Genomic DNA, 14,261 nt, shown 5'->3' on the forward strand with positions numbered 1-14,261 from the left:
GTAGGCGAGCTAGGCCACTACCTAGCCTAGGTATGAACCAACGTATCGGACCCAACATAAGCGAGGAGGTGTTGGTATTACGTGATACCTATTGTTGAGAAACTTCTCAGCCGATAAATCTCCGTTTCATCCCGCTCGGTTTATCTAACATTAATCGTAATCGTTTTTGTCAAGAGAATGGATGCGAAGAAGCGGGAGCATACCAACCCCGATCATTGATGAATTAACTAGGTGCTTGATCACAGAATTTGGCTAATGTATGTAGTACCTAATAAAAGAGCATGCTCCGTCAGATGTCAAAATCTGAAGTCGCTTGACATTCAAGGAAGTGCCCTGGATCTTTTAGATATCTGCGATTGCTCACTTGCTCGCGGAATTTGTGTGTCTCTTGAGAGTTGGCTGTTTCCATTTGCGGAATAAGTGCCGCGTTGTCTCTCGCTGCTTGAGGCTGGTTTATAATCTCACCCATACCGACAGGTTTCTCAAATTAATACTTGCGCCCTGAGCAGCTGATCGAGTACTACTACTTTTTATTGCGAGATAAACGCGCAACGTGTCCTTTGCAAGCTATGACGCTGGCTCCCCTCTTGAATGTTCGTCCCGTCCGGTACTAGATGCCCATGGCTGAATCTGTGCCAACGCTGTCCTTCCAGAACTGGTCAAAGTCGATACCCTCCTTGAGGAATAATTCTCTGATCTGCTGGGCCGTCTTCTCCTGTCTCTCTACGCTGAATCCGCCAGGTTGCGATGACTCGAACTGAACGATCTCAATCCAGCGGTAGAATAGGTCCTCCTTCCCTATGTTGGTGAGCGCGTCCCGAAATACATAGATCTGTCTGCGGCGACCGGTTTCCCGCGCTAGTTCTTCACCTTTGAGATCCACGACAAGCCATCCCCAGTCGTCTTGGTGCACGAGAATGACAAGCGTAAACGCCTCAATGGCTGCCATCTTCTTATCAACCATCTCCGTGGCGTCCATCATGGCGCCCCAGTCGAGATCCCAGTCACCATCCATCATCACGTAGCCTGTTTTGTCACCTAGCACCATTGGAGAGGTAGCGATGCTCACACGGGCCAGGAAGTAGCTACGCGCCGCGTTTGTGCCATCCTCGCCGTCATTCACCACGTCGCCCATATCCTCACTCCACTTGCGGCTGCGGCGGACTATAACCTCCCGGTCACGGAAGCCGACAGCCCAGCGCCAGGCCACGGGATTGCCGTGGTGCTGTCCGAAGCAGAACTCGACTGGCCAAGGCCATAGGAAGACGAAAAGTAGAAGGTCAAGCATAAAGGTAGCCGCACGACGGCCAATTTCAGGCAGAATCTCCTCCCACGTCATCTCATCTGCGAACATGGTTGTCTCGTTCCAATAACCCAAAACCGAAGCCAGGAGGCTGAGATAGTAGGGTAAGATGTAGTACATTCGCCAGATGAAAAGAGCGGCAATGGCAAGATTCAGAAGTACGGGTACCATGAATACCTGGCGCTTGAAGCTTCGAGGCTTGTTGTCAATGTGCATGATGTACACGCACTTCTCATCCAAGGTGTCGATGATGGGCTTGAGAACCTCGGGCGGTCGTCTGAAGGGTGTGGGGAGCCCTCCATCTTTGCGTTTTACAAGCGTTGGTTTGGCCGCTTTTCGTTGTCGCGCCATGGCTTTCTCTAGGTATGGAGTTGACGCGCTCCTGGGCAAAGATGAAGAGCTTCTAGGCTTGCCCGAGCCAGCTCGGAAATGTCGTTGCGTTTGTAATGCAAAGTCCCTGCAAGGAGCCAACCTTGGATACTTACCTATGTACTTTTATACGGCGCTGTGCGGTGTACCTAGGTTAGTGCTTTACATGTAGGTACATGTACACGTACACGTACATACTTACGGCTTGTGCAGTGGCTGGGGGCTGGGGCACCACCTAGGCAGCTGTGGGCGGACCGATGCTCCCTATATATACGCCGTCACTTTACCCTAACCGTGCCAGTCTTACGGCCAGTCTTACCACACAAGAAGCGCTTGCATGGAGACAGAAGTCAAGAGATCAGGGACCTTGTTCATTATGCGAGGTATTGCAACTCTAAGCACAGAAAACATCTCAATGTGCTTACAGTGCAAGACTAGGTAGGTACCTAGCAATAAGCTGTTCAAAGTGGGGGCTTGAAGACACGAGTATCCTGTACATGGACAGTAGGTACAAGTCAGAAGAACCAGAGTTAATTCTACGCAGCTGATGTGGAATGCTACTATGTATGCTGGTGGATGATTTCCAGGTCTGCCTCAAGATGCCAAAAAGCTAAGGCGCTATATGCTCATATTCTTCAGTTCTTTGCCTTCTTTACGGGCTTCCCGAGGGCCGCCTCGCGTTTCTTAGCTTCCTTGGCCTCTCTCTCCAGTCGTCTCTCCTTTTCCTGCTCCTCTCTCTCTTCTCGTTCAGCCTGCAATGCGCAGACAACACGTTAGTATCCAGCGAATGTTTTTAATTTTTTTTCCATCACAATATATTCATTCAGAGGTAATTCAAGCCGACGATCGAGATAAAAAGGGTAGGGACATACCTGTTTCCGAGCAGCATCTGCTTCTCGCTTCTCGCGAATCAATTTTAGACGAGCCAGATCGGCTTTGGCCTCGTCTGTCTTGCCTTCGGCGTGCAGCTTGCGGTAACGTTCCGCCGCTTGTTGCTTCTCGAGAGCCTCACGCTCCCTTCGGCTCATGGTCGACTTGTTTACCGACATCTTGCTTACACCCTCTGTGGCAGCGTCAACACCCGCGGCTGCAGCTTTAGTCTGTTGTCGCGCAGCTTTGGAGTGGTTCGGATTTGCGGGCATGTCGTCGTCGTCTTCTTCTTCTTCTTCCGACTCGCTGGGAAGATCGCCAACCTGGACTTGACCCTGTTGCTTCTTTGCTATGGCGGCGTCTTTCTGAGCTTTCTTGGCAGCCTTGCGCTCTTCACGGGTCAGGTCTTGTTGCGGCTGAGAAGGACCAGCATCCGAGTCGTCATCTGAGTCTTCCTCGGAATCGTCCTCTGAGCCTTCTTCACTGTCGTCATCTTCGTCGTCGTCGTCCTCGCCGTTTCTCTTCTTCTGAGCATCTTCACTCCACATGCTGACCTCATTTCCATCGGCGTCGAGTGGTCGAAGATCACGAGAGAAATGCTTTCCGCCTTGTTGTGTTCAAGTCAGCTATGGGTATATTTGCAGCGCATTGTAGCGTGGTAGCACAAGTTGGAAACAAACCTCCTCTAGTGAATTTCTTGAATTTGCCACCGCGGCCGCGCGAGCTGGCACCTGGTGCTCCTCCTCGTGGTGGCATCGTAGCAACGGGTAAACACTAAAAAGTATGTATGTGGGAGAAGTAGGCAGATAGGTAGTGCACGTGCTAGCAAACGGCAGTTGGTGGTGGTGGTGGTTGGTTGTGAGTGTTGTACTTGATTGTAGAAGAAGCGCAAGGGAGAGAACGAAATGAACCAGTCCTAGGGGCGTTGTGTATTGTGTGTTGTCTTTTTTAAATTCTCTGCAGAAGCAAAAAAGATGTAAGAAAATGATATTGTGGGCGTTCGATGGTTTAGATGGAGAAAACAGAGCAGAGCCGACACCTGATCCCCTTCAGACGCCTTTAAAATACTCTCCAGTTCAGACACTCCTCGGCCACGCGTGTCTCTGGGTGATACTATTGGAGACGGGATGTGGGTGAGTCAGAGGACAGAAGAAGGGTCGACGAAAAGGAGGCAGTGCGCGTTGAACAAGAACGACCCCTCGCTATTATCTGTGATGCGCCCACCAGCGTCTCTTAGAGCTGGCGGGGTAGAGACAAACTCGATGTGCTTTTACCGCGCTGGGATTGGCCAACGAGTGCTGGCCGCCAATCACAGCAGCCCGCGTTCTGACCTCATCGCTCGCTGTTTAGCGGAGCAAACCCCACTATTCCAGATTAGATTAGGCCTGCCAGAGTGTGGCTGGGCAGAGGCTGCTGGGTGGGTACCTATCGACTAATCTTCTGTGGCTTGGGCCCCCACAACCTCTGCTGCTTCCCATTTAATCCCAGCGCTGTCTCCAATCCTTCTTGATTTTCTTCTCTCTTTTCTCTTCCTCATGAAGAACAATCCTTCATATTCACTCTGGCTTTCGCTTTCATCAATGGCAGGTCTTGGAGGGGAAATTGGAGGAGAGAGGAAGCACTTACATTTCGATCACTTACCCTCCGGCCCGTTGCAGCTTGCTGCCGTTGGGTACCGGAGAAATTTTCGCATCGATACATTCATCCATTGCCACTCGTTTAGAGACGCATTTGTTGGATCCCAAGTAGTATCATAGCTTGACCAACTTAAATATGCATGCAAATCTGTTAGATTGCATGCTGATATTACTTCTCTTAAGTCACTGCTAGCAGGTCTCCGGAGAGCACGCGGTCATCCGCACCAGCCCGGACGGGTGGTGGCACCATCGGAGAGGTATAGCCCTCAATCCGGTTACCTTGGGGGTGATAGGTCTTCATTGAAACATCACAATTACCGTAGACGTGACTCAGAGAATCGAGTTCTACTAGGAAGCAAATGATTCCACCAGTGTAATGTGTCATCTTAAATATAACGCATACTTCGTCGACGTCAGGTCTCCTCGTAATATGAGTCACAGATGAAGAATGCGATTTGAGATGGATTACACAGGTACACAAGGCTTGTGTTTACCGTTCGACTTCTTTGTCATGATAAAGAATCTGACTGGCGACAGTACGGTCATGTTCACCCTGCTTGTCATACCTACGCGTTTTTCCTGTCGAAACCCGATCACATGACAAGTTCAGCTAATGGCATAACTATATCATAAGAAGACTCACTGTACAATGCACGCGATATCTCACCTAAAGCGGTGTGCCATAGCTGATAATGATGGTTAAGTGTCTAGCAGTAATCGCTCCTTTCTTATCATGTATAATATTTCGTGAAGTTGTTAGCCGGTTTGCCTCGGTTTACAGACCCTCTGCATCTGAACATGGCGCGCTTGTAGGCCCTTCCCCAGAATATTGTTGGTTGTAAGGCGATGATCCTCATTAATTATTCTATCATTCTAAATCTATCATTTCGAGAACGAAAACCCCCCAGTATCTGTGTAGTATCTAAGATTCCCAGGCAACAAATCCAGAAAACAAAACCTGTCAAAATAATACGAACCCTATAGTAAAACCATGACACTTTGGAAAGATATGCAACACTGTAGTGTTCAGCTGCTATTGTCCACTTGGTGAAGTTGGGCTCATGTCCATGGAAGTGGACCGACCAACGCCACCTCTCTGAATATGAGGCTGTCAATAGAGCTTCTCCCATCTCATAAACAACGAAGCGATCAGCATGACGCCGCCGCCGATAGGTACAAGTATGAATGTCAACTGCAACGCGTTCGTGATCGCAGAGACAGCGGCGACGCGCGATCTCTCATCTAGTTCAGCGAAGAGAGAGCTTTGCGCACCAGCTAGCACAGTCATGATGTCCTCTCTGGAGAACCCCTGGCCCGCGAGCGCTGCCGAGAGCTTTCTGATGGCAACGGAGTGGAAGATCTGGCCAGATATGCCCAGCGCGATGACCTGGCCTCCAATCTCTGCCACATTTTGTACGCTGAGCGCAGGACCTACGTTCGCTGGGTCTGTAGTCAGCGGAGCGATAGAATAGCTTTTTTGCATTGAAAGCCCGCAACCGAAGGCAACAAGGACCGTCAATCCGTAGATAAGGCTTGTCTGAGCTTTAGGGGTCAGGTAAACCACCAACAAGCTTCCACCAACTATCAAAAACAGGGAGGACGCGAGGAAAAGTAGCACATAAGCTCTGATGCGGCCGACGAAGTGCCCCGACACTACACTCGTGGTCGCCGTCACGACGATGAAAGGTAATAGGCGTATAGCTGCGGTCAGACTAGTGTCATTCTGGACAAATTGAAAGTACAGCGGAATGTAAAAGATGCTCACGAAGAGTGCGGTAATGAAAGCCGAAGTTCCGATGTACAATAGTACCTGGGTACGCTCTCCCAGAATATTAACTGGAAATGAGCGCTTGGTGGGAGTTGTGAACCAGGAATAGTACTGTTGCAGACCGTACAAGACCAGTACGACACCAAAAACCACAAATGTTGCGATAGTGCGGCCGTCGTTCCACAGCCATTGCCCACCGGCCATTGTAAGTGCCAAGAGGAAAGACACCCACATTCCACTTCCAAGTATGAACCCTACAATGTCAATATCGAGAAGACGTTGTTTGATGCTAACTCCAGGCATGGGGTGAACAGGTGGGAGACTGAATATATAGCCGGGTGTAGCAACTGCTCCGATAACCAAGTTCAAATAGAACGCCCAACGCCAAGTGGCCGAGGAAATAGCAAATGCGCCTCCCACAACAGGTCCCAATATAGCACCGACTCCCCAGAAGAACCCGATCAAGGTTGTGTAGAGCCCACGTTCTTGCGGGGTCGTCAAGGCCGTCATATAGTTCAACGAGCCGAGATAGATGCCTGTGCCCCCGGCTCCAGCAATAACACGGCCAACAATTAACGCCGCCATGCTGGGGGCGGCGCCACATAGGGCCGAACCAATGTCGAATAACGCCACGGTGATGACGAACATCCATTTCATGTTGAAGGCGTTGTACAGATATCCCATCAGGAATATCACTGCTACGGAGCCAAGAGGGAATCCGGCTCCTATCCAGGCCAATTGCTCAATGTTACCAAAAGACTTGATTACGTCTCCTTGGACAGCCGCCGTGATGGTTGTATCGAGGCCATAGAGGAAGGTGGTGACGAAGAGGGAAGCGCAGATAAAGAACCAGCGAATCCCATGAAACTTCCTCTGCTCTGTACTAGATTTCTCGCTGGCATTGTCTGTCGAATTGGCCTTCTCGGGATCACTAGCCATCTCTGTCGATCTTTCTGGGGTGTAAATGATGTCTTGCTCCATGGGCACTGAAGAGCGGTTGGGAGTTGACTCGAACATCTGGCCTGCCTACACTATGTTAGTTCCACTATCAAGGACTCATATCTTCTTTTCGTACCTAAAAGATTGCAGAAAGTACGTAGCAAGTTAGGCTGGTCAGTTTTCTTTGCTAAGTTGCTGTATATCTCGTCTGTTCAGACTAGTAGCTTCGGGTTGTGGTTGATTCTCCAAAAGTAAGGCTGAAGACTCATGTTTAAATATATATATGTACATCACAATGGTATCATTATGATTATTAATAAGAATTATAACGGCATGGCGAAAAAATATCTTTTTTTTTCCTATCCCATATTGCTTATAGAACCCGTTGGCTTCTCGATGTGGGTATTAGGTCGAAGATCAGCCTAACTTCTGAATAAGCAGCTGCCTGCCAAGACAGTCAAGCGAACAGAATAGTCATCCTTTTCTTCTTGAAATCACTAGATTTATTAGATACATGGGTTTGCATAGCCGATCCGAGCGCGAAACTAGAGCGTGAAACTCTTGCCTTTGAAGAAACTGAACTGCGTATAGTCTTGATTTGGTCAGCGACTCCACTTCTATCGCTTTCTGCTCATCCAATCGGGTATTTGTGTGTGGGACGCAAGCGAAGATGGGTGTCAGCAGAGCTTCCGCGGAAGGTTGATAAAAGAGTTGGGGGACCCCCTGAGACCCGGGACCATGAGCCGAAAAGTCAAGCTGGGTCCGCAGGCCTTCCGCTGAAGCATTGCACGGAGCTGATCCAAGAAAACTTCTGTCACCCAATAAACAAGCGATAGGGTGAGGTGTATCGTGTATCGTGTATCGTGATGGAGCAGGGTAAACCAGTCAGAAAGGTCGCTAAGTCCGCTATCTCCTTGATCTCTGCGTGACGATGATTTACATACCATCGAATTTCGCCAAGAAATAGGAACTGCTAACGGCAGCCACGTACAGGCTTGTGATCTCTGTTACCGTAGGAGGATCAAATGCGATGGCCAGAAGCCACGGTGCTCCCACTGTGTCATTTACGATTCGGAATGTACTCGCAAAATCGCTGCACGAAAATGGGAGCCAAAAAAAGCGGCACCGAGCAGGCGAGAATCGGCCCTCGAGGCTCGTATCAAGAGCCTAGAGGCCCAGCTATCTACGACGTTAGAGAGACTTGAGGGCCTAGAGGGGGGCCAGTCACCAGCGGCATCTTCCAGTAGATCAGATGTTACCCTTGTACATGCGGCCGAAAGCATCCCTTTCAGCAATCCTAATCCAGAGAATAATGCTATGCCTTTAGACTCGCTTGACGATATCCTACCGGTGGTTGAGTGGTATCTGGCCACGTCCAATTCCTTGACTCCGCTTTTTGACCCATTACATCTTTTGACTGCAGTCAAAGATTGGTACTACAAGCCACATACGAGGAAACCTGCTGTCTGGGCAATGATAAAGTGAGTGACATCTGAAGACACCTCGTCCAGAATAAGACACTATTATACGAGACCCAAGCTCCTTATTTCCGAATCAGTGATATTTCGAGTGCCTTCAAGACCCCTTTGGAGGTTGTCGTCGAGTTATTGCTAAGCTTGAGTATTCGTGCAGTGTCGTACTGGCTCTCGCCTATCACAATGGATACTCTCGAAGACCTCACTCTATCAACGACACTACATATATCAAGAACGCCCAATCAGTTTTGACAGATGCGATAGCCTTCGACACAACTCTCATGCATGTCCAAGTGCTCATCGGTCTCGCCATGCTATTTCGAACTTCTAGTGAACCAACTCCTGCCATGGTACTTATTGCAACAGCCTTGCGGTTAGCTCACAAGATAGGGCTTCATATGAAATCTTTTCAGCAGTACGATACTGAGACGCGCCTGCAGCGCGATCGAGTGTTTTGGATAGCCTACATCTTAGACAGATCAATCAGTGCACAAGCAAGGATAAGCCCGATCCAACTGGATAGCGATATCGAGATCGACGAACCATCACTTGAACCTATGTGCGGGGACCTTGGCGGTTTCGTTATCACAGACGACGGTACTCCAATTTTCAATTTTTTCCGCGCTCAGGTACAAATGGCGAGAATTCAGGGATTGGTCCATAAGTATGTCTATTCAGGATCAGCGCAAAAGTACAGTGCTGCGGAGAGGGCCCGCAACATTGCGTTCGTCCATCAAGAGCTAGATGCCGTATGTTATTCTTGAAGTCGATTTCTTTTATCCTAGGCGCACATGGAGGTCATGATCGCCTGTTAGGGCCACAAGCATGTCTCGGAAGTATACATAACTTCCGAAACCTGCTCCAATTCTGACTGAGAGAGTAATTACTGACTTCAGCGAACTGTAGTGGAGCGCCCAGATACCGCCCGAGTTTCACCCCTCTGCCTTGTTCCAACCAACAAACAGCGAGCTCCCCAGGCAACTCTGCATGCTCTTCGCTGCGCGACTATCATGTCGAGCTATGATCAGCTACGGCAGTCAACGTGACAGTTTCCACTACTCATGGTGGGTAGAAAGCCTACGAGACTACGGCGAAAGAATCGCGGATGGCGATTCTTTGGGGCTCCTAGAGAACCAACCTGGTTGGAGTACTCTTATCAAAGAATCACGAGAGTACCTCGAGTTTTTTATGAAGTTTAGGTGCAAAGATGCCATTTTTACAATGTAAGTAATTGCTAGTTCTATAAGGAAACATATCATGAGATCAGTGGCTTACGTAGAGTTTTGGACCAGGACGACCTTGTGTGCACATACCACTAGTCTAATCTGCCTAACCGCAGAGAGCATGTCTAACGCCCACCGAGGACTGCGCCAGTTGGATGAGCCATTGATCGATTCCGCCATAGGGCCTCTTGGAGAGATCGTCAAGCAAACTGGAAGTCTACGAGGCACGTATGACGCAATTCAGAAGCTGAGGGCGGATTCAAAAGTTGTGTGTCCGTACCAGGACTCACGGGTATCAAACGATTTCTCAATAGAGCCCACGTGGCCAATATCTTCTGAAACAACAGACTCTGAAATTCTTCAATATCTGTTTACGCTACCTGAAGGAGAATATCTCTGGAACATGGAAAACTCAAACTCAGACATGCAAGATACTGTCCCACATAATCATGAATAGAGAAAGGAGGCCGAGGTTATGATAAAAATGGCGTTAGTCGACTTGCGTACTCGATATATGGCATTTCAGCAATGCGGAGTTATGAGATTTCTTTTGTTTCAGTTCCTCGATTCTCTCTCCTGTTTCCAATTTCTTTGGCATTTGTTCCCTCTAGTAACGTGGTAGGAGTTGAGAGATCAAGGCGGGTTGGGTCGGGAGAATGAACTTACCTGGAAAGTGGGATAATTAAAGCTTCTATCTAGATCGTAACAAGTGTAAAAGTCTTTTCACTGATTGTTGTGCTCAGCGTTCTCTTACCAAGCTTTCAATTTCGTTGTATATAGCATACAAAATGGGCCACCCCTGTCCTACATTCGCTCAATAGAACATCGAGCTTTAAATAACATATGATGTATATAAAAGTGCATCCTCGTGTCTGGATATTCTATGTCTTACCCCTCTCTACTTCTCTTCTAGCCTTGCGTCTCTTTGTCAAATCCCATATTGTACCGTGATGGCTCCATGTTGAATCTAGTACACCCCTTCATCCGAAGTCCATTATCCCCCACGCTCAATCGCAATACTTATTAAACAACTCTGACACTCGGGCATTTCGCATCGGTATCCGAATAACGCATACATATTTGCTTGTGTAGTAGACCAGAATGAATGTATGAAATACATAAGCCTTTCACTAACCCGTAAATGTTCATTCTCCATAGTATGGCACTGACCTTTAGTCAAACTAATATGGCGAATTACAAGGAAGGACATATAGACCTATCATTGTGCTCACTACCAACAGCTCAGCTGGGTTGAACTGTAGCTAGGTGAACAGAGATCAATTAGGACTCTTTCCCGCGTTGTTCTCACCGGCCATCAAAAGGCAGGATTTCGTGCCTCAGGTACACCGCTGGCACCCCCCAATGATAAGACACGAACCAGAGAAGCCGGCGTGCTTGATATCTAGATCTTAAACGCCCGTCCCATATAGTAGGTAGAGTAGAGCCAGCTTGTGTAACTGACTATGAAAAGAAAATAAGCTGCTCGCATCGCAAGGGTAAACCGGGCTAGTGGTCTTTCCGTAAACTTGCGCCCCCAATCATCTTCGACATACGCTTTCGCTCTTCATCGTTTGGTTCTCGCCACCATTCTGAAAATTTCTTCTTTTCGAAACCCTTCTGCTGCCACTCGCGTGCACGCCCAGAATCGATCTGATGCCAAGGGACGTTAAGGTCCTTCGCGATGTGATCCTTGACGTAATCCATAACGCTTGTCGAGCCTGGCTCATCGCCCTGCACGAAGAATATTTCGTACGTTGCTCGCTTTTCGTGCTCTCCTCTCTCAATAGACCTCTCCATGCCGCGTACTATTCGCGACTTGTTGTAGGGTTTTGGCTTCATCCATTCGTCTACTTTTCTGTAATCCAGTTGGAAGCCCGCCGAATCATAAACAGGTGTCCCATGAGGACCCTTCTTGTGGCAGACGTAAAGGTCGTGGAAGACGTCAGTAGGATCTAGTAAGCTCTGTTCTCTGTGCAACTGGTCCTTCTGATAGGCGTTGAGTCTACCTTTGGGCCGCTCTGCTTGTGGAATGAAGAATTGTTGTTTGAATTCCTCAGTCACTTCCGAGCCCCGGGGCCGCGGTCGCCGCACTCGTCCGGGTGTTTGCCGAGGATCCCGCAGTTGGCTTCGATCGTAGTCAAATTCAAGATCGGGCGTTGTGAGCCTTGGTCGTTGCTCCTCTTTGGAAACTTCCTGTTCTTTGGATGTGATATCTGATACTCTGGCTCTCTTCCCATTGGCTACTTTGGGAGCGCTGTCATGATCCGTGGACTGCCTCTTGGCTCCTCTTTTGGGCGTTGGCTCACCTTCCTTGGCCGAGGAAGTTGACGCGTCTGCTGGCGCTTTTCTAGGCATGGTAATTACCAGTCAACCGCGACTACGACGACTAGGAAAACATAGATGGAAAATACACTGATTCCAAGCTTTTGAGAACGCGTCCCGTTTTATAGTATTGGGTTACTTGCTGCTCCCCAAGAACTGAATGCGCGAACACTCGTTAATGCAATACTGGGGTACCTATTTTAGAAAATTCCAGGCGATGCGAGACCGATCTAAGGGTAGTTAAAGTAAGCGCTAACTCGTCTGGCTCTTAATCCCCAAACTCCGCTAATCACTGGACAGGGGCTGCTTGTTGATGTTAATGCAGCGTCGGCTGTACTTAGAGTCCATTAAATCATACGTCGAGATGTACCCATGAACAAAATCAATAGCTGCCGGGGGGCGTATCGTAGAGGACTACAATTGGCCTTCAGTAGATGACTTTGAAGCGAAGACACAACGGATTACCTAGCTGCCTTACTGCCTAAAGCGATCAGGGAGGTAAAGGGTAGCACAGGGGTCGATCTCACGAGAATCTGAAGAAGCAAGTGGTTTTCACACAAAATCGCGGACTGTGATCGCATGATTCGAAAGATGAAAGATTACGCTGCTCCATACCCTGTACCCTGGCTTTCCTATTCAATTGATGTCACCCCACCTCATACTCATAGTCATTCTTGTGATTTGTAAGCGTTGTGTTACGTGTTGGGCTTCAATATATTACTTAGTACGAGCTTTCCTCCTATTAGTGAACTAGACAGAAAAAAAATAAGTATTTGGATCTAGTTTGTGCCTATCTTGGCATGTCTCAAGTCCCCCCATGGCTATATCAAAATGGCGCCAGAAAGCAAGCTATTTCTTCACGATCACCCCATATCGTCCTATGCACAGAAAGTGCGAATTGCGCTACGATGGAAGCACATCGCCTTTGAACACGCAATCCCCCGCGGAATGGGGTCCGGCCAACAAGAGATGAAGGATTTCCCTACTTCTCTACATCCCCGCCAAGAAGTCCCTGCACTGATCGATGGAGACACGCGCATCTTTGACTCAACTATTATTCTGGAGTACCTGGAGGACAAATTCCCCGAGCCGGCGCTGCTCCCACCGCGCAGCGACCCGGCGGCGCGGGCACGTGCTCGCATGATCGAAGACTTATGCGACACACATTATGAGGCGATCAATTGGGGATATGCCGAGGTGACTCGGTATGAGCGCGGGGTCGCAGAGGGAGTCGCGGAGAAGCTAAAGACACAGGCGGGAATTCACACGCGCGACATCCTAGCGTGGCTAGAAGCGCAGCTGGGCGCGGGCCCGTTCTTCAACGGCGCGACGTTCGGCTGGGCGGACTGTGCCGTCGCGCCGTTTCTCAACCGCAGCGTCGCTATCGGCCTGGGCCCAGCTGAAGGAAGCCCGCTGCAGCAGTGGCACGCGAGAATTAGCGAGCTGCCTTGTGTCCGAGAGACCTTTGCCGAGTACGAGGCGGGCACGAAGGCGCTGGCCGCGATGGTTGGCAATCCGTTCCAGAGCGGCAGTGGGGCGAAGCGCGAATATCGTGACCACCGTGTGGAATGGATTCTGAAAGCTGGCGGCATAAGCATCATTGAATCTGGCTTACGCGACCGCAACATTCGCTTTTCCTGGCCGGGGCCAGATCCACCCGAGTGAGGTATTTGCCTTGATTTGGACAACGAAAGTGTAACCTAGGCCTTTCCAAGTTTATATTTTCAGACATCGTGATGAATGACTTCGTAGTTCATTTAAATTAGCACGCGATGCACATCGCATCGTTATTGACACTAAATAGGATATATGTCGGCTGAACTTCAACATTCTCTATAGCCGTATCACAGACCACTGACCCGGCTTTACCTTTGTCGCCGTCATTCGTTTGGATCTCGATGAAGTTGCCAGTTTCATGCTAGAACCTACCTACTTCCATAAGTTTCTCGTAAAGCTATATGTTCGTTATCACACGGCCAAAACCTCAGAACCGAAGATAACCGATGCTACCCCTAGAGGAAAGTAAGGCTATAAGTAATTGGATAAGGATAATCTGTTAGCTGCAAAAAGACCAACAATCAAAGTATAAATGCCTAATAGACAAAAGGGAGTCACAGATTGTATAAGGCCTAAATAAGCATAAATAGCTGCAAAATCTCCCATTTTAGAATAGGAAAAAGAGAAAGATTAAAGCCCTAAAGAACCCTAATAGATTATTAATAAATATAACTAAGTTTTAAGCCCTTTATAAGAGCCCTTATTATAAATAATCTATTATTCCCCTTTAGAATATTTTAATATAGCTTAAGCTTCTATTTAATAGATAAACTTTAATAAATCCCCTATATATATATA

General features: G+C 48.6%; 6 protein-coding genes across 6 annotated transcripts; 2 read left to right on the forward strand and 4 right to left on the reverse strand.

Annotated features, from left to right (window-relative positions):
* Positions 1–33: 33 nt before the first annotated feature.
* F5B22DRAFT_381657 (uncharacterized protein) lies at positions 34–1,848 on the reverse strand. Its single transcript, XM_047971280.1, has one exon. The coding sequence runs from the start codon at positions 1,652–1,654 to the stop codon at positions 611–613; it is 1,044 nt and encodes a 347-aa protein (XP_047827695.1). The 5' UTR covers positions 1,655–1,848; the 3' UTR covers positions 34–610.
* Position 1,849: 1 nt separating this feature from the next.
* F5B22DRAFT_381651 (uncharacterized protein) lies at positions 1,850–3,483 on the reverse strand. Its single transcript, XM_047971279.1, has 3 exons — positions 3,223–3,483; positions 2,545–3,149; positions 1,850–2,424 (listed from the first exon to the last, which is right to left on the reverse strand). The coding sequence occupies exons 1-3, from the start codon at positions 3,296–3,298 to the stop codon at positions 2,308–2,310; spliced, it is 798 nt and encodes a 265-aa protein (XP_047827696.1). The 5' UTR covers positions 3,299–3,483; the 3' UTR covers positions 1,850–2,307.
* Positions 3,484–5,290: 1,807 nt separating this feature from the next.
* F5B22DRAFT_649626 (MFS general substrate transporter) lies at positions 5,291–6,928 on the reverse strand (the record flags this gene model as incomplete). The annotated part of the gene is made up of 1 exon (XM_047979200.1): positions 5,291–6,928. One exon carries the CDS (start codon positions 6,926–6,928, stop codon positions 5,291–5,293), a length of 1,638 nt encoding a protein of 545 aa, XP_047827697.1.
* Positions 6,929–7,532: 604 nt separating this feature from the next.
* F5B22DRAFT_381730 (uncharacterized protein) lies at positions 7,533–10,430 on the forward strand. The gene is made up of 5 exons (XM_047971282.1): positions 7,533–7,779; positions 7,880–8,367; positions 8,519–9,110; positions 9,268–9,584; positions 9,654–10,430. Exons 1-5 carry the CDS (start codon positions 7,753–7,755, stop codon positions 10,039–10,041), a joined length of 1,812 nt encoding a protein of 603 aa, XP_047827698.1. The 5' UTR covers positions 7,533–7,752; the 3' UTR covers positions 10,042–10,430.
* Positions 10,431–10,942: 512 nt separating this feature from the next.
* Positions 10,943–12,376, reverse strand: F5B22DRAFT_381767 (uncharacterized protein). Its single transcript, XM_047971283.1, has 2 exons — positions 12,372–12,376; positions 10,943–12,295 (listed from the first exon to the last, which is right to left on the reverse strand). Exon 2 carries the CDS (start codon positions 11,937–11,939, stop codon positions 11,091–11,093), a length of 849 nt encoding a protein of 282 aa, XP_047827699.1. The 5' UTR covers positions 11,940–12,295; positions 12,372–12,376; the 3' UTR covers positions 10,943–11,090.
* Positions 12,339–13,999, forward strand: F5B22DRAFT_381701 (glutathione S-transferase). Its single transcript, XM_047971281.1, has one exon. It carries the CDS (start codon positions 12,738–12,740, stop codon positions 13,569–13,571), a length of 834 nt encoding a protein of 277 aa, XP_047827700.1. The 5' UTR covers positions 12,339–12,737; the 3' UTR covers positions 13,572–13,999.
* Positions 14,000–14,261: the final 262 nt, after the last annotated feature.

The sequence above is a fragment of the Xylaria bambusicola genome (assembly GCF_022495145.1).
Source record: "Xylaria bambusicola strain CBS 139988 unplaced genomic scaffold F5B22scaffold_45, whole genome shotgun sequence".
NCBI lineage: Eukaryota > Fungi > Ascomycota > Sordariomycetes > Xylariales > Xylariaceae > Xylaria > Xylaria bambusicola.

Excerpts from the sequence above, each read along its gene's own strand:
- F5B22DRAFT_381657 (XM_047971280.1), bottom strand. The coding sequence starts at position 1,654 with ATGGCGCGACAACGAAAAGCGGCCAAACCAACGCTTGTAAAACGCAAA.
- F5B22DRAFT_381651 (XM_047971279.1), bottom strand. The coding sequence starts at position 3,298 with ATGCCACCACGAGGAGGAGCACCAGGTGCCAGCTCGCGCGGCCGCGGT. Across the intron at positions 3,150-3,222 it reads CAAGAAATTCACTAGAGGAG|GCGGAAAGCATTTCTCTCGT; the intron begins GTTTGTTTCCAA and ends GAACACAACAAG. Across the intron at positions 2,425-2,544 it reads CAGATGCTGCTCGGAAACAG|GCTGAACGAGAAGAGAGAGA; the intron begins GTATGTCCCTAC and ends TGCGCATTGCAG.
- F5B22DRAFT_381730 (XM_047971282.1), top strand. The coding sequence starts at position 7,753 with ATGGAGCAGGGTAAACCAGTCAGAAAG. Across the intron at positions 7,780-7,879 it reads AGGGTAAACCAGTCAGAAAG|GCTTGTGATCTCTGTTACCG; the intron begins GTCGCTAAGTCC and ends AGCCACGTACAG. Across the intron at positions 9,585-9,653 it reads AAAGATGCCATTTTTACAAT|GACGACCTTGTGTGCACATA; the intron begins GTAAGTAATTGC and ends GTTTTGGACCAG.
- F5B22DRAFT_381767 (XM_047971283.1), bottom strand. The coding sequence starts at position 11,939 with ATGCCTAGAAAAGCGCCAGCAGACGCGTCAACTTCCTCGGCCAAGGAA.
- F5B22DRAFT_381701 (XM_047971281.1), top strand. The coding sequence starts at position 12,738 with ATGGCGCCAGAAAGCAAGCTATTTCTTCACGATCACCCCATATCGTCC.